The 22,528-nt window shown below is 37.6% G+C and overlaps 1 protein-coding gene across 2 annotated transcripts in view; it reads left to right on the top strand.

The window, feature by feature from the left end:
• TTC8 (tetratricopeptide repeat domain 8) overlaps positions 1 to 13,003 on the top strand; it is a 37,149-nt gene extending 24,146 nt beyond the window's left edge. For both annotated transcript variants that reach the window (XM_042867916.1, XM_042867922.1), the window contains 7 exons: positions 1,489 to 1,576; positions 4,018 to 4,128; positions 6,075 to 6,214; positions 7,815 to 7,989; positions 9,242 to 9,364; positions 10,644 to 10,727; positions 12,324 to 13,003. In XM_042867916.1, coding sequence (XP_042723850.1) covers positions 1,489 to 1,576; positions 4,018 to 4,128; positions 6,075 to 6,214; positions 7,815 to 7,989; positions 9,242 to 9,364; positions 10,644 to 10,727; positions 12,324 to 12,440 — 838 coding nt within the window. In that variant the 3' untranslated portion in view covers positions 12,441 to 13,003. The remainder of the gene's footprint in view (positions 1 to 1,488; positions 1,577 to 4,017; positions 4,129 to 6,074; positions 6,215 to 7,814; positions 7,990 to 9,241; positions 9,365 to 10,643; positions 10,728 to 12,323) is intronic.
• The last annotated feature ends 9,525 nt before the right edge of the window (positions 13,004 to 22,528 follow it).

Raw genomic sequence — 22,528 nt, forward strand, 5'->3', positions numbered from 1 at the left:
TGAGTACCTTTAAATAACTAAATTATTTGCAGCTTCAACTTCATTAAAGATTTTCGAAGTCATTGTTTGAAGAGTCAGTAAATAAACAAAACTACTGTTAACAGAATGAACGTTAGAATATTGGCTTGAGAAATATAACTGGCAATGAGATTTTTAGATTGATAAATTAATAAAAAATGAAATATTGAGGTTAACCAGTGTCCGCCAGAGATGCATTACCTGAGGAATACCAGGCAGTTCCAAAGGTGCAAGGCCTCAGAGCTGGCACACAGGAACAGCTGGCACACAGCAACACTGGCACATGCCCTCCCCCAAGAGAAAGCAAGTGATTTGCATGAACTGAAGACAAAGCTGTGGTGCAGCTTACAATACAGCTTTTTTTTGTTGTTGTTATTCACTGCATGTTAAAGATTTTTAATATCAGCAACAGATGTTTTATTATTTTTAGGAGGAAGTGTTTGCTGATGAGGAACTGGGAGAGTAAGGGAACTTGCCAGGGCAAAGAAGCTGTGGCTGTGCTTCCAGAAGACAAGCTGAAAAACATTTTGAAATATTTTGAAAGAAAGCTTAAGGAGAGCAAATGTAAATAGAATGATTGTGGGTGATGAAAGAAGTAACAGTTAAAGACGACAGCTTTGTACTGGGGAAGAAGACCCAAGGAGTAGAAACGCAGGATTATAATGAGATGATGACAGCTGAGAAGACTGGGCCACTGTTCTGTTTGTTCCAGAAGACAGAAACCAGAAACTGTTATTATACTGTTATTATTATCAATATACAGCCAGACTAAATTGCCATCTGGGGACTTGTACAAGACCCAGAAATTCTCACATTCCTCTGCAAACGTGTAAAAAAACCAACAAGCAATGTCCTCTACTGCCCTTTCTATTATCTGTCCGAAGTAGCAGAAGTCTCCACTGCTATTTATACAGCAGTAGATTTCACATGGGACTATGCATTATTTTTAAGAGTATTTACATAAATGAGAAGAGAGAACTACTGTTAGTAAGATTAAAAATGCTAAGTAAGGTTCTCTGTATTCACTGGGAAACATACAGTGACCGTAGATGAAAATAGATGGATAATGTTCTAATTTAGTAATATTAATTGTCATGACATGAATATGTATGGTTTTTGTTACTTTTTCAAGACAGAACAATGAATTACTAATATTAAAAGAATGTTAACTTCATACGTTGTCAAAAATATTTTTTAGTCATTCAAGGTGCACTTACATCAGACAACCAGGATCACTTGTTGTTGTCTTCCATAGAATTGTGATGTCATGAATTTGTCTTTTTCATAATGTTAAATGTTTGTCTTTATAATCTCAATGTATTCAACAGCATAAGTTTTGTTTGCGTGACCTTAAAGTATGGTTTTGGGCAATTCCTTTTTGGTTTATGCTTCATTAATTAATAAGCTTTTATTTAAAAATGAAAAACAAAAAAACCCTCAACCTTCTACATCTCTCTGTTGTCTCTTTAGGTTAGGATTGTATCGAGAAGCTGAAAAACAATTCAAGTCAGCTCTCAAGCAGCAGGACATGGTTGATACAATCTTGTATTTGGCAAAAGTAAGTCATTTGCTTATTTCAGGGTGAATTGAAATCCCAACTTATCTCGGAGAAGTCCATACATCAGAAAAGCTGAGTATTGAACTTGATAACACCATTGAGTTTATAGTGTCTGATCTCCACATAGACGTGAGATAAAAGATGCTTGCAGTTGAAATTGAAATCTATAGTTTGAAAAAAGATTTTGAACCTTCCAGATTTCGTGAAAAAAAATCCTTTCTGGTACCTTACTCTGTTCTTTGCTCTAAAGTCCGGTGGGGATTACACAGCTAAATAATTATTGGAGTTTCAGTATGAGGAATAGTGAGCTATCCATGGTCTCCTAGGAAACTAATGGAATAAATCAGTAAGTGAATAGTGAGGATCAAAATCATAGTTTCACAAGCAAAATCAAAACAAACAGCTTAAAGAAGGCAGTCAGAGACCTTGAAGCAGAGAATGTTCTGCTTAAATAAAGGCATTAAAATCCTTAAGAAAGCAAATAGCACAGCTGAGCCTCAGAATTACTTACTTGAAGATCTCACAAACATCAGACTCGTAACAATTTTCCAAGACATTCAAAGTGAGATTGCTTCTGAGAAACTAAACCTGCATTTTTCTTCCTCTAGTCCTAAGAAGAGATGAAATCAGTTTTGCTGTCAGCTCTTGTCAAGGCAGCTGTCTCAAATCTATCCAAAAATCCTCATTAGCAGTAGATAATTTAGATACTCATATTATGATATTTGCTGTACCTTTGTATTTCTTGAGCTGTTTACTTTTAGTATGTAAATTACCATTTATATCTGAAGATGCATCTTCAACACAGCAGTTTGAGTTAGTTTATTCATTGAGCTTAGTCATTTTAGAATTGTATCACTAACAGGAGTCATTCTGTAAAATACATTATCTACAGAGAATGATCCAAGTAACATTGGATTGGACTAACAAACAGTGATTTATTACGGGAGATGCGTACAGCTATTTCTCACCACTAGCTCACGTAAGAGCAGGTTTGAACTTCTACTTCCCACTCCATAGACCAGCTAGCTCAAGTGGAAGGCATCACACAACATGAGTTAGTGACTGGGTGGACAGGCAATAGAGTAGGACACTGAATTGTATCTTGATCTGACAATACTGAAAAAATAAATCTTGAGTTAAGCAGCCATTAAAAAGTAATAGGATTACCTCAAGTTCGGTGTAAACTGACCAATACCACACTCCCTATTAGTTTTCTTGTTACATTCTCTACAACAACAGTTAGCAAGAGTTTGTTAGTTCTATTTTAAGTTTTCCTGAAAGCTAACTCTTCTTTGAAATGTAATTTGTGAAAGAAAGATTAGAAGATTGAAAGAAAACTGAAAAAGTAAAGACCATTAAAACAAGTCAAGATTGTTGAGAAGTTACAAAGTATTTCATGACCCAGACTGGCTGGGAATAGGGTTTTTATACCTGGGTAAGAGATAAAACGTATTTCATAAACAAAGATAAAAAGATTTTTTAAAAGGAACATATCTTACGGAGTTTATCTCCTCTTTTTAACAGTTCTTATTCTAAGAATATGAAGATAGCTTCATAGCTAGATTAGGACAAAACCCAAACATGCAAACAAATAAACAAAACTTCCAGCTTACTAAAATTTCAGGTATGTCAAGTAGTATTATTAAATGTGATATTTTTCCATCAGGAGCACTGAAAACACTTTTCCACTCAGTGGGAGACAGATAAGTCACTGTAGTCATCTAGTTTCTCAAAGTAGGTGAGTGAGGAGGGTTTCTTTTGCTGTAGCTGCTTTTTAAGATACCACGCAACAGGAAGGCTTTCGATTTGTACTCTCAGACTGCTGCAGAGGTGGCCCCTATCAACACATTGACATCCTCTAATTCTCACACAAAGTTATCCACATCACATGTGGTCATAATCAGCATAGAAGCCAAAATTACAAGGACTGAAATGCCTTCTTGCTGCTACGGGATTTTATTATTTATGAAAGGAAAAGCTGGCAGAGCAGTAAGAAAATTTGACAGCATCACTGCCTGGTGCAGTGCAGTCTAATTAGACCAAGTAAAATATTTTGTTATTTCAGCACTATCAACCTGAATATGCAGTACTTTCAAGCCCAAATTACATTTTTAAAACTATATATAAGGTAATACGTGCACCTCAGTGTCAAAGTTTTGTTATTTTGATATGGTGATAACATTTTTTAGTTTAGGGTAATGTCTGGATTAATAAATAACGTCTAGATGATATGCAATCAAATTTAATTATCTTAATTAGCCTATTATATTAATATATTAATTAGTCTATTTTATCTATATCCTGTATCAGCTGCCTTATTTTTGTAATATTACCCACAATCTCAGCTAATTTGGGAGGATTCATTCCTTCCATTTAACCTCCCTTGTAGAACAGCAGTATAAGAGGACATTTTAATTTTTTTATACACTTTATTTTCTTAGGTGTATTTGCGTTTGGATCAGCCTGTAACAGCAATAAACCTTTTCAAGCAAGGATTAGAACGATTTCCAGGAGAAGTGACTCTTATTTGTGGAATTGCCAGGATCTACGAGGTATGCATGCAATATGTAATTGTGGCCAAGGCTAGCAGCCCAAGCAAGTAAAAGAGCCAACAGTTGAACGTAAGTGTAAAGACATCAGAAATTAAGTACACTGATCTACAGTATCATTAATGCAAAAATTCCAAAGTAGTTTTGGGTGAGTCTTGGACACTTCTTTCAGTGGTTCATTACAACAGTGAGATCCTATTTTTCCTTGTTGAGATGTGCAGAAGTAAAATCACATTAAGTCAAGCATTCCAGGTGTTGTCCATGTATCTAGGCCTAGTTCATCTACAAATATTTTAAATTGAACTAAAAACACTCAAGTCACCAACAGCCTGCTGGCAGGATTAAGCAGCGAGATAGACTACTGATAAGGGTTGTCTTTATTGTCCCATAAGTCACAGTTGACTTCTTAAGCTGGTGAGGACAGTTGGAACATGTTTCTTAGTTATGGAAATAGTTGTTATTTTAATTAGGATTAATTTTAAAGTAGTTGTTTCAGTTTAGCTTGGTAACCATGTATTTTGCATTTTTGAAATGTGTATCTTCATGTTAAGTAGTGGACTTAGTGATTATATTCCCAAACCAATGTTTAAAACAAAGTCACGTAGTGTTCTTTTTTCTACATTCATATTTGGCATTCTTTCCTATTCTCATCATTTTCATCTAACCCCTAAGCATTAATCCATTTTCATATTAAATCCTTTTTGTCCTTCAGCAAGGAAGAAAATATCTGCATAATTTTAGAGGCATTTCTTTCTGAATTGTTAAACAGTTTTTAATATGAATATGATTTTGCAGAACCATATAAATAACATTGCATAACCCTTTAAGGAATTATTAAAGAGAAGCCTGAAGTTGACAGGATATAGTTTTTACACTGACACCTGAGTGCAGGATTATAGCTTTATTAGCAAAGATTTGTACTGCAGCAGAGAGCTGTTCTTGCTACACAATCATAAATGGAATATATGCATCAGGCATCTTAATCAGAACTTTTCTTTGACACTACTTTCTCATTGCAGAAAGAGTTATGGACCTTGTTTGGTTTTAAAAAAGCATTATTTGTACAGGGACAGCTTTGGTACTGTTTCCTTTAATGGCAGGAAATACATTTTTAATGGCTAAATGTGCTACTAAGGTTAAATAAAAGTTTGTTCTTTCTCCAGATTGAAAGTACAGTCTACCTACAGCACACAGGTAGAAACTATTCCTCTCTAAACACAAAAGTGTGTTTTTAACCACTTTATTTTCTTCTAATATAGAACAAGGTCCTGTGGTGACTTGCATTCCTCAGAAACTGTGATGCTTACAGCAAAGAATCCACCTTGATTCATTTGCCAACCAGCATATATCCAAGCGTATTTTGAAGTGAAATATAGTTCTCTTAACTGGCATATCCTAGCAAGTCCAAGTTTTGGTAATAAATCCACGATTCCTGTTTTCAAAGGCATATACTAATTCTTCACATACAATTATACTCTCACTTATGTTCAAAGCAACTCATGAGTTGACTTAGAAAACATTGAAAATAATGGAGATGTTGTCAGGGGAAATAAGTTTTCTGTTTTATTTCATACTAGGAAATTGGCTGGACAGTACTGTGTATCTTAAGGTGTTGTACAAAAGCTAGCAAATACCCATTGTACATGCTGAGCTTATGGCCAATCTTTCTTCCTTAAAAATATCTTTTTTGTACCAATGGCATAGAAGTATGACAAGTACAGCTAGCATTGATAAATGCATTCTTCTCATGGATGTGTGTCACTTCAAAAGTTGCTGAAAAGTGATTTAGCATTGTACAATTAGTGAACTGTAAAAGCATACAGTATTAATCTCAATTAAGTACTGTGCAGGACACAGATAAAGCACTCAGTAGATAGACATTTTGGTAAGTTTTATTATAGAAATTGCTGATAAAAGTAGAATTAATCCGATTTTTCCCCCTTACTTAGGAAATGAATGATATATCTTCAGCTGCAGAGTACTATAAAGAGGTCTTAAAACAAGACAATACTCATGTGGAAGCAATAGCATGCATTGGCAGTAACCGTTTTTACTCAGACCAGCCTGAGATAGCTCTGCGGTTCTATAGGTATCTATTCTTGTGGGGAGGGAGGAGGAACTGGATGCATAGAAGGTTGGTAGGGTTGGCTTTTGTAATGCTGACAGTAAAACAGCTAAGAGATTGACACTGATAAAGTTTTGGACAAAGATCACCAGAAAATCAGCTCACTAATATACATATCTTCTCTGCCAGTGATAATTGCATCTCTCTCAAAGAATTTCTCGTTGCTGCACATGAAGCTTGTAGAGGTATCAAGAGGTTATTTAAATCACTGATTGTTTGATTATTAAACCAGAAGTGATCTCTCACAACATGAGGCAGTTTAAGAACACTGTACCTTACTCTCAACTTCATTTGCTTTCAGGAGGCATATGGGCTTCCTGTTTAGCCTTTGGAGAAGGAGAGGGCTTTGAAAAACTCTACCTGCAGGCACGGGTAGTTGTGATCACAAAACCTCTTACTTTAATGTAGACTGGGATTCCCTTGTGTTTTGCTGCAAGTAATAAAAAGACATTTAAATGATGCCTGTTTTTTTTTTTATTTTAATACAGCCAGATTGCAAAGGAGTCTGACTCATATTCCTAAGCCTAAGAGCAGACTGAAGCGGTACAAGCACTGCAATGTCATGTCTGGTGTACCTGAGCTGCTTAATGCTTTAAGTTTAGAAACTCACAGTGATACCAATAGCAGCAGCCCTCTTAAACCCTGGCCCTCTTAGCATATCTGTTTTCCCTATAAATGTTAATCAGCTGAATTTTATAAAACATCTCTATTCTAGAAGACAAATAAAATCAATTTGAATCAAAACTTGACTTATGCTTCAAAAGTAAGATCAGTGTAGGTTCATATACTAGATGCAATGGTACTGATTAAAGTGGTGTTGAAGGATAGGAATGAAACAAAAATTTGAAGTCTGAAGCGTTATGAAGAGTAGCTGGAGAAAATCATGGTCTAATTGAGGTTAAGGGACTGGAAAGAGGAAATGGAGAAAATCTGTGTACAGCTCTGTTTTACAGTAAAATCAGATCACGTGATGCTGTCAAAATACCAGAACTTATTTAATTTACATGAAGACTGTTTTGTACAGCTCTAATTCCACTAACCAGAAATGCTATGCATTACCCACTTAACCAACTGTCGGTGTATAATCAATGACTATTAAAATGTTATAACTACAAAATAAACAAGAGAGTTAGGCAAAGCAGATTATGATAACAAAAAGAGAATAGACAGAAAGCTTACCCCTATCCTGGGCTCACTTACAAAACTCCAGCAGAGCGGATGTCCAGAAGAGATCCTTCCCTCTGGTTGCCAGCTCTTAAATGGGTCTCGAGGCTCTAGCCAGGCTCCACCCCTTCCGGCAGCACAGGAGAATTGCCTTCAGCTGTGCTCCTCTGGCTGACTCATGGCTCACCTCAGGTGATCAATCAGGTTCAGGCCGTCACTCAGCAGTTCTCATACTGTTAGACTATAACAAAATTGTCTGAGAGCACAAAATACAGTTAACTTACATGGCTACCACGCTCTTTTGGAATAGGGAGTAAGGAGAAGATAATTTTGTCATTTAGAATAGGACTCATATTTTAAACTGATCTTAAAAATAAATTAATATTTTCTTTCCATCTAGACGGCTCCTGCAGATGGGTGTTTATAACTACCAGCTTTTTAACAATCTGGGCCTCTGTTGCTTCTATGCCCAGCAGTATGATATGACACTAACTTCATTTGAACGTGCGCTGTTTTTGGCTGAAAATGAAGAGGAGACAGCAGATGTGTGGTACAACCTGGGACATGTGGCTGTGGTATGAAAAACACTAAAGTCATTCTGAAAAACTACAGAAACTGGAAAATAGCTTGGAAGTAATCATTGTCCTACTTTGAAATATGAAAGCTGATATTGTCATGGATAAAGTACAGTACAGACTTAACTAAGGGTTTATTTGCATTTCAGGAGACAAGAAGAGGCAAAGAAAGTTTTGTACATGATCACAGAATAGAATTTACTCCTGCTAAAAGACACTCCCTTCCCAACCATCTTCAGCCTTCCATTCTTTCTGAAAATTTGCAGTACGTCCCAGCCCTTGGGGGTTAGTCCAAGAAAAAAATTGCATTCAAGATATTTTTCTCTGGGCTGTAACTTATGTGACATAAAGCATTAGATTGATTTTCTGGTCATAAAGAATGCTGAGCAGTGGGTAGCTGAGGAGGCATGTTATCCTGTTGTGGTAGGCAACAGAAGTATTTTGTAATTATGTAATAAAATTTGTTAAGTTTGTGCATTAATTTGCATTAAGTGCCCATTTTTATGGATGTTCTGCCAGAAGTTGTGTTAGATATCTGTTTATCTGCCCAGAATAGGGTTACTAAATAATGTTTTTGTTAGCTTTCCCTTACAGAGTCTGTCCAAATGCTGATTACTGTTTAACTTAAGTCAGAGAGAAACTCAGCTGCTCTTCTTCTTTATAGAGTAACTAGGATAAACATATTAATTTATACTGCCTAAAACACCAAAATCTGAATTAGTATGCATGTATTTTTCAGCATTTTTCACTTAGAAGATTTAACCTGATGCTGTATCAGTTTTGTCCTAAAACTAGAGCATTAAAGCAGTGGCTCCATACAAAGAGATTAATCTCCCTTTTTCTGTCTTGTACTAAGTAGCTTTATATGGCTTTTTTTTAATCCATGAAGAGGCTGAGAAGCAGAATGATTTTTTGCCTGGAGACACTTCTATTTTCCTTACCTTGTTATAAAAGGTATCATATTGCATGGTCTTTAGATGATACTCTTGCCATCTAAAAGTTAAATTGGATGAACTGAATCTTACTTGAAGCATGGAAATTTGTCCTGGAGAGGAACAATGCTGTCTGGATAAAGAATGAGAAATAAATGAGATGATCTGAGAAGAAAGCACACATGGTTCTCATCAGCATGTTTTTATTGTAATTTGCACTTCATGGTAGTACATATGTATGAAAAAGATGACCAAAACAGCAAAACAGATGCATGTTGTTTCCAGTATTTTCACAAAGTAAAATGCAATCTTACTTTTAGGGGATAGGAGACCTGAATCTGGCTTACCAGTGTTTCAAACTGACCTTAATCAACAATAACGACTATGCAGAAGCTTACAACAACTTGGCTGTGCTGGAAATGCAAAAAGGTCACATTGAACAGGTTGGTGTTGAAAATGTATCTAAGCAGAATGCTTCCTCTGGCCTGCTTATACTAGAAGACTTCAGGAAAGTTGGTGGCTCATTTCACCTCAAGTGGGTATGCTGTGTTACGTTGCAATTAGCTGTGTAACTGGCAAACACAGTTGGCTGAAAGCAATCAGTGGATGCTTTTATACGCATACAGTGGAAGATAGAATCTCTTTGTTGAACTATTGGAACTACTGTGGACTATTTTAACCTTTCTGCTTAGGAGCAAGACTGTTGGGGGGGGAGGGGGAGGGGGTACATGTAGACATTGGGGAGCTACAATATAGTATAATATAATGAGTTTTTAAAATACATTTTTAAGAGCAAGTCATTCTGAAGTTAGCTTTATTCAGGTAGGCTGGTGATCACCATGGGAGTGAGCCCAGCACTGGATGATTTCAGATGAAGTTCAGTTTTGGTTTCAGTTTCGTATTCAGTCATACTAGTGACATTTAAATCCTAGGTAGAACTTCTGTTCATTGCAGAAGTCATTGCTAACAACTAGGAATAGGGAGCCTTTACACTGTAATCGAATGTTTTGTATTTTGTTTTTCAGCTTAAAATTTTCAATTTTCTTCTTGCCTCACATGCATAATAAAAATTAGGATTGTTCAGAACAAAAAGTATAGAAAACAATATGAAGACATTTTGCTTGTCTATTAATTTATTTTGTTTCACAATGTTATTGCATGCATGTGCTCAAAGTTGCTGGACTGAGGGAGTCTTAATGAATTCTATGCTCTCTACCTTTCCACTTTACAGATATCATTGTATTTAAAAGATGTGATATATTTCCACATTCTCCATGCTATAGTGAATGCGTTCAGAATCTGATCCAAATTTTCTGTTGAATTTATGGCATGAAAATGCATGCTCTGGTACTTAATTTTTTTATTAGTTTTTAACATTGTTTTGCTGGTCAGAAAAAGGACTGACTCCAGCAAGTAGATTATTCAGTACTTAATCAGAGTCAAGTTTTACAGCTTCATATTTCCTCAGTGATTTGTTTAAAAGTACATCCTAGGCCCAAAGATCTTTTTCTTTATTTCTTTCTTTCATGGGAGAAACTATTTGCCCTATTCTTCAAAATGTTTGGGCAATTTAGGCTGAGCAAAACAGAACGCATGGTCATTTGGGAGTCTATTAAGTCCCAGTAAAAGAGAACTCCAGATTATTTCTTTCAGGAATTATGAAGATTGCATTAGATCCTTCCCTCACAGATTTTTAACATGTTTGTTTTTTTCTGTACCCAGGCAAGAGCTTTGCTGCAGACTGCTTCTTACTTAGCACCTCATATGTATGAGCCCCACTTTAATTTTGCAGTACTCTCAGAGAAGGTAAGGCTCTGTCCTATCCTTAAAGTCTAAAAATTGAACCTCTGTGGGGTAGGATTTTTTTATTGTTAGTACTTTTTTTCTTTCTAAATAGGTAGGATAAAAAAAAAAAAACAAAATCCATAACCTCAAGATAAAACTTAAGTTACATTTTCATTTTAATAGCCAGAAGGTTTGTAAAAGCAGTCGTTCAGATATTTGCTGTTAAGAGTAGCGAACTAGCTACAGAGTAACTGTAATTCTAAAAATATGTTTGGAAGATGAACAATCCATTAATAATTCCACTTCTTTACAGTCAGTGACTCTTTCAGAATGTGAACTGATAGAGTATCAAATGATTTATCAGTAATTGTTGAAGGAATCCTGGTTATTAAACTCCTATTTTAGTGATCTCAAAGAGAATATCTGTTCTTCAGATTTGTGACCACTGAATTTTGTGTGCTGATATTTTATTCATAATGAGGTCTCAGACACTGAATTGCCACCAATAAAGAGAAACTTGTCCCAGAATTTTGTGAAATTGGAAAAAAAATACCCCTTGGCTGGAGCCTACAACTTTAAGATTCGGTTATGAGTCCGTTTGTGTAGCAGCACAACTCCTACAGATACTTAAGTACACGCATCAAGGAGAGGATAACTCATTAATTTGTAAACATATCTTCATTGTGAAATGGAAGACTGTTTATAATAATTGCATTCTGTAATTACTGATTAAGGAGTAAATCCTAGTTTGCAAATGTCATTATGTATCTTTTTGCCCAGAAGAACTGCATTGGTTGTAGGAGGAGACAGATGGCAAGATCATCTAGCTGTTAATGAAGTGTGATAACAGATCCGGTGTAAGGGATGGTTTACAAGACAGAAATCTCTGGCCTGGACTGCTTTTCTTCTCTTCAGAGAATTACTGATGTACCAAAGCTGTGTGTAGACTGACACACAGGCAACGAATTCGGGTCTCACTTCCCATCCAGAATCTATCACTTTTTCTAGATGGGATCCCAAACATTTGTTTGTTTTTCTGAACTCACTTTCTGAGATGCTGTCCTTACACGCACTTCCCTTGTCCAAAAAACTGCTGGCTATTTAAGAAAAAAAAACAAAAACAAAAAACAAAGTTGGAAACAATGTGCAAACAGTTCTAGAAACAGCAAAGGAGTAACATACAATTAATTAGTTCTCTGATCCTATCCCTGTCTCTCTGTGAGGAAGCAGGAAGTCACAAGGGGTTGCAACCTTTGCAGGTGCCAGTTTGACGCCCTCCTTTCTCTATTTATGACAGCACTTCAATGAAATTTAAAATCAGGTCTTCCCCTTTTTATTCCTTCTCACTTTAAGTAGTGAGCATAGCGTACCCTGTTGTCTTTCCTCCAAGTCGGGTAGGATATGAAGTTGTTTCGATGCACCCCTCCCATTAAAAATAAATAAATAAATCACACTTCTGTCTTTTATCTCGTCACCCCTTGTAGTAAGTATGAGGTCGTACTCAGGACCAACTGGTTACATTTAAACATTTGTGAGTATTAGAAATGTACTGCACAAAATGTATGATGCAAGTGTTGTCATGCTTGTACTTACAAAATTATTTTGTGTATTTTACAGATTGGAGATTTTCAGAGGAGTTACATGGCTGCTCAAAAGTCAGAGGAAGCATTTCCAGGCCACGTTGATACACAACAACTCATCAAACAACTAAAAGAGCGCTTTGCTATGCTCTGATAACATATTTTTTGAACGTGTAAAATCTGCTTCAAGTTCTCTAGAGTTAAAGTTCCATACATTTTATTCAAAGTAGGTAAATTGTACTTAATCCATTCCTGTTGCAAACACTATGCTATTTAGAGCAGCAGGAAAGGTTTGGGAGTCTGTGTTAGCTTCTATTATCTTAAAACACAGCTAGAAAACATGTTTCACTTACATACAACCAAGAACACAGAAGTGGCAGGATGTTGCCAGTATGAAAACTTTCAAATAGTTATCTATTAACAACTAAGTGTGTATTTAATATTAATAAACATTTCTGAAGACATTTTTCTGACTTTTCTGCAGAAAAAGAAAGTTTTTATATATTCTTGTGTGACAATCTGTTGAGCCTCACAGAGTAAGTATGCTTCGTAACTAGTCTCCAGACTTGGTTTTGATAGTATACTTTCTATATTTTCTTACTGCATGTTAAGTTTTAAACCTATGCTGAGCAAAATTGTGTTTTTTGGTATGGAGACAAAACAGACGTTCTTATATTCCTTGTTGTACTTTATGACTTAAATAAATTCCAGCTTCTATGGTTTGTCGCTTTTACTTACATAAGTTAAAATTACATCCTCATTACCTTGAAAGTAAGAGTCAGAGGCTGTAAAGCAGTTTGAAATACAGCAGAAGCAGTACTAAGCAAAATACGTATTCCTCTCTACTTAGAAGAGAGAGCTTAATCTTCATTTTAGTGAGGGAAAAAGATATGTAAGAACCTTGCTAAGTGCATATTAACAGTTGGGAACAAAACATTGATTGGGTGGTTACCTGTGCTCCCCCACCTGGTACTGTCATAATATTCTCAGAAACCAATTAAAACAGAACTTTAGTTGCCACTTGTCATTATTTAAATAAGATCTTACTTTTTGCTAAAGAGGAAGAATTTATAAGGAACTTCCATCCTTTGATCCACTGCACTTATGTCTTTCCAGTTGACACTGCTAAACTTACAAAGCTATCAGAAAAGAAAATGTTTGTCTTAGTAGTTTAAATACAACTGTTGAGAATACTTTGAATTAATAATATGACATTCAAAAATTTTTTTAAATTGCAGAGTAAAATAAGATTATTTCTACATGAACTGGAACTGAAACTGGTAATAGAAATTCAGTTTTTAATCCACTGTGTGACAGTTCACTTGTTCCTCATAGGTGCTTATATGATCCCACCTACTGTGATCACTACTCAAGTTGATGTGCTGAATACCTCTTTATTTTAGCAAATAGTACTCCTCAGAACATAGATCTGATATCATTATTCTCTTGATATCAATCCAAAATACTGGATTTTGAAAGGGAAAAAGTTAATATATGATAAGGAATACATGGCAAGAGATTCTTTTGTAAATTAATTTAAAATACACGCACTTCTAAGTAAGGATTAAAACCTTTTTAGCTCCTTAATGTACAGCATTTGCAAGTCCTTCCAAATACACCTTACATGGCGTGTTTTGATTGCCCCAAAAGGCAGCAGCTATTTCTTTTGTTGTCCTTTCATACCCCAAAGCAAATGCGTGACAGTATTTTTATTATTTCTTCCACAACCAGCACGTGTGCAAATTAAATCAAATATGGTAACAAGAACAGCTCTGCAGAGAAACAACAGATGAATGAGCAGGCTGTTTGTTGTGGAAGAATCTTTCGATTTTGTTTGATGTTAATTCAGCGCCAGCTCTGATGAGCAGATGAATCGTCAGGCCCTGGGGCAAACTGCCCTCAGTTAATTTAGTACGACACAGCATAGCGCAGTGCATCACAGTCTGTATTCATCTCTGTGGTAGAATCAAGTTAGGATGGTGTGACCTTAATATTGTAGGCAGCATTTCTGTAATACAAAAATCGTTTTTCATCTAACCTATAGCACAGCTTCAGCTGTGTCAAGCCAGCATTCATAAGGCCCCTTGGGAGTAAAAAAAACTGGAGTGTAAGAAAACAGCACAACTTTTCAAACTACAGGAGAGATGATGTCCAAAGCAGTGCTGTCTGGAATGAAACCACTAAAGCAGATTGATGGGAGGGCTTAAAGTTTTCTACCTCCCTACAGTAAAGGTTTGCGTAGTTTATGGTTGCTAACACCAATTCCAGTTGGTCTCTAGACAAGCTCTGTTACTGGAATCTCTTTGATGGATGAATCCACCTAAAAGTTCATAATGAAGGAATAGTATTATTAATGAATTTTGATTGTTCTGCAGGATGTCAAAGCTGTAACAGCAGTCACAAAACTGTTGAAGTGTGGATCGTGTCTGCAAAAAGCAGTCTCAGATGACGCTGGAAAGGATAAGAGCAGTTTGCCAATACATGCCAGTTCAGTCACTCTAAAACTTTGAATAATTATCCTGTTATCTCTCTCTCATTTTTCTTTTGATTGTTTCCTGTTCTTGTAGGCTAGAGAATTTGGGTCACTCAGATCTCTGATACCACCTGAGCCAAATTTTCTAATCCAGTTGTTCTTTTTAATGAACCCAATTTGTGAGTATTTAGTGATTACCTGCCAGAGCAGCATCAAGTTTTGATGTAAAAAAACCTATGGTACCTTCTGTGAAAGATTTTATATTTAATCATTTCCACTACTGTATGTTTGTCCTCCTTCTAACGGGTGATTGGGTGTTCATTTGCGTGCTCCCTTCCATCCACCCCTCACCCAGTGGCTACTTTTCATGTCCTGACACCAGTAGGACCACAGCCATTTTGCCTTCCCCAGCGATGCTAATGTGAGCGAATGCCATCTGTGACAGTTACTTTTGACCAAATAAATTGTTTCCCTACCACGGGCAGCAAAAAATATAGAGCTTAGAAGAATCTCTTATACCAGCCTACTTGTCAAAACTAGGACATGTGTCATCCATCCAAACAGCAAGAAAAAACTTGCCATGAAAACTTACTGGCAGGTATCAGCTACACCCCTTGAGCAAAGACCAAACTGGACAGTCTGAAATGCAGGTCAAAAATCATTTCAAGGTAAGTGTAGGGAAAAAGTAGATGCCTACCAGGACACTGAGTAAGCTGAGTGAAAGACTTGGTGAGATGCCATCCTGTTCTGCCTCATTCCAAGCTCAGTATTGCCTTTTACCATGCTTTCAAATGGGACTGTGCAAACACACTGTAATACACACATGAGATACAAAACCACTGTGGAATCAATTAAGGGGTGAACTTTCCTCAGAGGATCTGGACAAACTCAGTTCACACAATTTTTGTGGTTGCTGGAATTTATTAAAAGCTTAGTACTGTTGTGAACTTACAGTTCCCTGCAGATAAATGTGCACACATGAAATTCTGCACTGCTGAGCTCTGCTGGCTAGAGTAGTATTTTACTGATATCCCAGCCATCACCAGAAGAAAAAAAAAAAAAAGGAAGTGAGCAGAAGGTAGATGCAGAATGGAAAATGCTCTTTTCTCTTGAAATAAGAACTAGGTATTTCTTTGTGATTTAGAAGATGAATGAAGCAAATGCCAAACTGATGCTCAGATTCAGACAGATAACATGCATCTCTAGATACTCTCCAAGAGAATTAAAATTCTCATGCTGATAAGATAGTTGTGTTATTATCTTTCCTATTTACAGCTTCAGGGTTTAGGAGTGCTCAGAAGCTACAAAAGGTTCAGAATTATTTGTAAACAGGTTGAATGTGGGAGAAAGGAATTCAGTAGCAAAGCTATCAAATAAACATACCCTGAATTACGCTGAGTTAACTGAATAATCCATATGAGTAGTATATTTACCTTCTCCCTTCTACTGGTTACAGCAACTGCTCAGTGCACCACCTTCTCCCTTCTTCTGTTCAGTTTACAAAGAAGGCATAAAGGTTTACTTCATAAAGACTTTCTAGGTAGACAGTAGGTCCATGAAGAATATGATGTGTAATTGTAGACATGAATGTATCAGCACATACACAGATGTGGTTTTTCTCCATTTCCTTTTCACAGATATTGCCCGTGAAACCTAGTATATTTCTCCAAAGATAGGTCTTAAAGCCATAAAAAATGAGATGAAAAAAGAAATAGCAGGACACAAACTTTGCTAAGCATAATGGAAATGGCAAACTCATTAGAAGCCATGAAACTTGGTCTAAGGAAGGAGACAACCCTAGCAATATCATCTCATTTTCAGCTTATTCAGTAGCAATTTCATCTTATTAAATAGTGGAGGTTTTACATATTACCCTTAGTATTATTTTACACTGCCAACAGTTCCATATTTTTATATTTCTATAGCTCCTCTATAGCCATTAAAGTTGTTACCTAATTAAGCCTTATATACAGTGATTTAGACTATTCTAATCAAGGATCAAGAGATTCTGCTTTGTTTGTATATGAGACAGTACAGAAAAGCAAAGTGAGAACATATCCTAAGACTATTACTTTGAGCTATCATCAGTCAACAGCACAAGGGTTCAGACAGAACTCTAATCTTCTAAAAATATACGGTCGCTGATTCTGCCTTAGTTGGTAGAAGAAAAACAAATGCATGTTTCTGTCCCACCTTCCAAGGATTTAATTATTAGTTTCTCCAGAGATACCATTGTGGAAGGTCCAAGTAGAAAAGCTTCTGACTTCTGCCTGCAGTCTTTCAGTGTCTAAGGTAGAAGCTCAACACCATTCCCAAGTATTTATTTGTTCCGGTATTAAACTGTAACTACTAGGATGAATGCAAGATTTGAAATTTGTCGTAAATCCTAGAAAGGCAGGCTGATTAGCAGAAGACCCCATGCCATGCCAAGGTTGTATACCAAAAACCTCTGTAATATGGTACAGGATAACATTGCTGTATATGCATAAGATACCCACAAATAGCCTGTGTCTTATTCAAATTAGACAGTAGCTGTAGGCACCAAAGAAAATAACTCTCCGGAGTTCCTTAGACTGGAACTGAACACTGGGAAAGGTGGCTGGAATGTGAGGTAGAGTTTCACAGGAGTATAGGAATACTTACAAAATATACTTAAAATAATAGTAAATAATAGTAAATAAATATAGCATGGCTACTATGATCATCAGTGACCTAGGTCACTTGCACTTTACAGCAACATCTATGACTGTTTTTTTTTTTCTTTTTTCTTGATCTTTATTAGCAGATCTGCATACTTATCACACAGGTCTATTTTTCAGCAATTACAACCAAAGCTCAGAAATACTCAGCGCTCTGGCATGATGTGATAAGACTCGCAGAACCACTGTCCAACAAGTAGTAACTCAGTAACTCTTCCAAATCTTCAAAACAAGCAAGCAAATAAACAAAAAACAAGAACACAGTGTCTTTTCTGTCTTGGTGAACACCCTGACTTAAGTCATCATCATCATCATCATCATCTGTAACTTCACATCACGTTATCTTGCTGGGCCCAACTGCGCTGCAACATAAGTCAGTCCTGTTATGTCAGCTGCCAGTAAGCAAATTCCTTTCTGCCAAAACATCTGTCATTTCTAGACAAACAGAAGATACTTCAGGCACAAGTCTCCTGAACAAAGAGTGTGAGAAAACCTGCAAAGTATCATCTAGACAGGAAACAATATTCTCATGTTATTCTAAGACACCTCTGGGTCTCTTAGAGACTTTCACCCAGTAACATATCAGGCTTTGCAAAGATCAAGTTTCTGCTGCAGATATTAACATGTTTATAAGCACATGCAAGCAGACAAGTTTTGCCCACACAAGCACACAAGTCTATTCAAGCACCCTGAGGAAACAACTGCTCTTGCTACACATGACTCTATGTTGTATGTGCTATAAATAAATTCTCCTTCCCCCTACGGGAGGCTCATTTTGACTCAGGTTTAAAACACCACAACAGGTATTTTCATAGTGCTCAAAATGTTTGTGGCATACCATAAAACTGCTGCTCTTTAAGGGCTCCACAAAGCAGAAGGAAACATCAAGTTGCCACCTTTCTGAGAACAGCACAATTCTTGTCTTTGTAGCCCTGTAGCCACGTTTGAAAATTGAAGCTAGACTCTGTCATATCATAGTACTGTTCTGCTGCTTCAGGAGATCCTATCACCAGGCATACTAAGTTTAACACTTTTGTGTTACACCGTAGTAAAGGAGCAACAGACAGGAAAGATAAATGCTTTCCCTCTTCTTCCTCCCTTACATAAGGCAAAGCAAGTAGTCAGCAATGCTCTTCCCATCAGTTGATTATACCTGTAGAAGAACAACATTTTTTTCCCCTAATCCTGATTTTGGAAGGTTTTTTAACCAGTATTTTTGTCACTACTTAGGTGATGGAACTGCTTATAGCAGAGAAGCAGTAGATGTGAATGCACCTCTTACCCACTGAGAAATAAGAGCACTCATAGTGAACACTTCTCAGTAGGCAAGGAGAAACCACACTACAGCACTCCCAGCCATGCTCAAAGCTGCTCTCCTACATACATAAACATTGGCACAAATGTAACAGCTCCAACAGCTAAACATACGCTCAATAAAAAGCACAACAAACCAAGAATGGTCCAGGCAGTTGTTTTAAGGCTTATCTTACCTTTTAAAAATAAATTGTTGAGAAAATCTTGGTGCCCCAAAGCTTCTCGTGGTTCCTGAAAGCCCAGAAGGCCACCCCTATCTTTCATGGCTGACACCTGGAAGGCTCAGGTGCTACCACAGCCACTAGTGGGGCTAAAAAGGAGCCTTAACCCCTTCCTGGAGTTACAGCCTGCCTGATTAGCTAGCAGGCAGCTGAAGAAAGAAATAACTTTGGCTTCTAAAACAAGAGTTGCAAAAGTCAGGTTGTTTTCTTTAAAGCAGGCTGGAAATAGAAATCATTTCTGATCTGTGCTACAAAATAATCTAAGTATCACTAATGAATAGCAACCATGGTTTCTCCTCTTCTTTCAGTTTTGTGACCTAGTTTTATCTTTTCTCTCAGGATGTGTTCATCCTGCCACACTTTGTCGGCTTGTGACTTCATGTTCTGTTTCCAGGCAATTTTGCCTATATGACCCCAAAAACCTTTCTTCGCTCCTGCAGCTGTAGAAGGCATCAGCCTGCTTTTACCCAAAGAAAAACATTCTTCAGACAAAAGCCATAGAATCATAGAATGGCTTGGCCTGGAAAGGACCTCAAAGATCATCTAGTTCCAACTCCTCTGCCATGGGCAGGGTTGTCAATTGTTAGATTCAGTGCTAGATCAAGGTGCCCGGGGACCGATCCAACCTGGCCCTGAACATCTCCAGAGATGGAGCATCATCCACAGCCTCTCAGGGCACCATGTTCCAGAACATCACCAGCCTCTCACTGAAAACTTCCCCCTGAGATCTTATCGAAATATCTCCTCCTTTACTTTAAAACCATTCCCCTTTGTCCTCTCACTGTCTACCCACGTAAAAAATTGATGTCCCTCCTATTTATATAGCCTTCCTATAGAAAGGAGCAGGAGGGCATCACCATTTTATATGGGTGTGGAACCTGAGTGAGCAGCTGCCTAGACAGATATTTAGCGACAGCAAACAAAAAGGCGACTGCTCACCCTGGGCTCCAAGTGCAAACAGAGAAGAAGAAAATGTCAGATCTGCATAAACTCTGCATGGCTCCCTGATGGTATAAAAACACCTCTTTTGAACAGCATCTTCTAACTACGAAAAGTTGAGGTAACCTTTCCTTTCTTTTCCATTTCCTTTTTTTTTTTCCCAGAAAATATTTCCCTTCCTAATGGCATTTTCACTTGGTAAAGATACAATCTACTGCCAAACCTGCATATAATTCCATTGTTCAGATCTTACATCCATTCATTTCCTTCTCAAAAACATCACTGCTTCTCAGCCATATTTTTCCCATGAACTACAGAATAAATTGTCTGCTGTTCATTCTGCAAATGTGCAATGCATAGTGGCAAAGTAGTTGCTGGTAGAGTCAGAAAACTCCTGGAACTTAACAATTAATGATGAATTCTGATACCTAAAAGCAAATAAGTCTGCTGCTACAAAATGAGAAATGAAGATAACAAAAGCCAGCATTGCCCTGGAGGCAAACTCCGCTGCCTCAGGAGTTGCCGGTATCACAGGGATACAAGATATTTGTCTAGATACAAAATAGTTTTATGTCAAATAAATTATTCATACAGCCATTGCTCATCACAGATTTCCTCTCTTTGTGCTCATTCACATACAGAGATAAGAGTCTGCTGTTCACTGCATTATTAAGAACATCACAATAGCTGTTAAATCTTCACAGAGACCATTTTCTGAGGTAGTCCCTGTAGCATACATACACTCTAAATCAGTAGAAGGCCACAGGGCAAGAATTAGCAAAATATTTTCCATGAAAAGGAAGGTTCATTGAGGAAGGAAATCATATATTTAGTGTGGCTAAAGCTCACTGTTGCAAGATATACAGCCCCTCATGAGAGCCAGCCTGTTCATTCATCCATCAGCAGCTGGAGTCCTGGCAGCCTTTCTGCCATTATAAGAATGGCAGATTACCTGCTGTTGCAGTTGGGATTTCACCTTCTGAAGGAGGCCGACTGCTCTCAGAATCTGAGTGCTGGAGAGAATGTGGCTACTGCTCTCCCTGACCCCTGGGCCTCTCAGGAGAGCAGCTGCCAGGCATGGTGCAGCAGCCAACTTGCAGGCAGTCTGGCCCAGTACTGGCCCTGCAAGCCCAAATAGAACCACAATGGGGAGGAAGCAACACAACAGTAGTTTAACAAGAGCTTTGTTTTCAGAGATGTGAAATTGATTAGATTCTTCTTTCTTACCTCTCTACCACTTTCTGGGGAAGTGTTTTAAATGTAGAATTTCATAGTGTCTTTAAAACACTAGTAGGTGACTCAGGCAATGTTAGGGAAGTGGGAAAAAGATAAACTTTTAAAGTACAGAACCAAACCTGGTATTTTGTGCCTGCAGGACCTCACCACTGCTCCCTGCATGATGCAGAGTGCAGGTACAGAGAGTGCCCACCTCAGCATGCTTTAATCTGCAGAAAAAGTGACAATTCAAAAGAATACTATTTTGCTTCACAGAAAATTTGCCAATTCCAGATGAGGAACAAAGTCATGGAGTGGTACACGCACAGTGCAATTTGACTTAGTTTCTGACAAGAAATAAAATAAGGATGAAAGCTAAGAGAAAGAAACACCTGCCATTTGCAAAACCAAGCATCTCAGCGGAAATGAGGGCGAATCACGCTCTCCTGGGTGAGCACAGCTCAGACCCTTTCACTGTGCTATTTCCTGAAATACTGCTTTCCACAGCACTCTGCACCCAGCCTACGAAAGTGGAAGTAATCTGAGCTGCACAGTTGACTTAAGCTCTGATAAAACACTCTGCTGTGTTACTGTCAGCATGCCAGTAAATGTCATAGCTTTTTTCTGGAATATACCATATTAGAAAACTGTCTGGGGTAGAACTTGAATCTCCCTCCCTCACTGGGTGAAGCAGCAGATGAAGTCCTCCCACCCCTCCTGCGTACCCCTGGCACAGCAGCTCTCAGTCCCAACTCATGTCCACAAGGTAAAGCAGTGTTTGTGTGCTGGCAGGCTGCTGTTTCCCCTTTCTGTGCAGAATTTTTCAGTCTTCACCAAGAGTAAGTGATGTGAGATCTCAGCACACTGTCATGTACTGTAAGACATCTTTTTGGCTGCTCAGGATTTTGTGATGCACAGCCTGCATCCCACACAATCACTGGCAGCGGGTGAGCATGGGCCAGACTCCAGCCAAACCCAGGGCAGGCAGATGGGCTCAGCTCTACCAGAACAGAGCTGGGAAACAAGCTGGGTGCCTGCCCACATTGCTTACCTGCTGGAGTGTCCTTGGGAAAGCTCAGGGGGGCTGAATTACCTTAAACATTTCTCTTCCTGATAGCTCAGCACTTCTCTCATAACACCAATGAGGTATAGTTATTTTCACCCACAGGGTGTTGTGAAATTAATTATGAATAGCTTCGAGTTCATTACGTGAGAGGAGCTAATAGAAGTGTGACTATTATTTTTAATAATGCACAGGTAGTAATTTATTTAACGTTTCTTTGTATTCCTCATCAGGTTCCTGAACCCAATTGTACTTTTCTGCTCTGTCTGCAAGTTCTCTCATGAAAGTTGACAATGAGCTGTGAAGTTTTTTGTTGGT

The sequence above is a fragment of the Lagopus leucura genome, unplaced genomic scaffold (genome assembly GCF_019238085.1).
Source record: "Lagopus leucura isolate 7727_CA_CO unplaced genomic scaffold, USGS_WTPT01 Super-Scaffold_1, whole genome shotgun sequence".
Taxonomy (NCBI): Eukaryota; Metazoa; Chordata; class Aves; order Galliformes; family Phasianidae; genus Lagopus; species Lagopus leucura.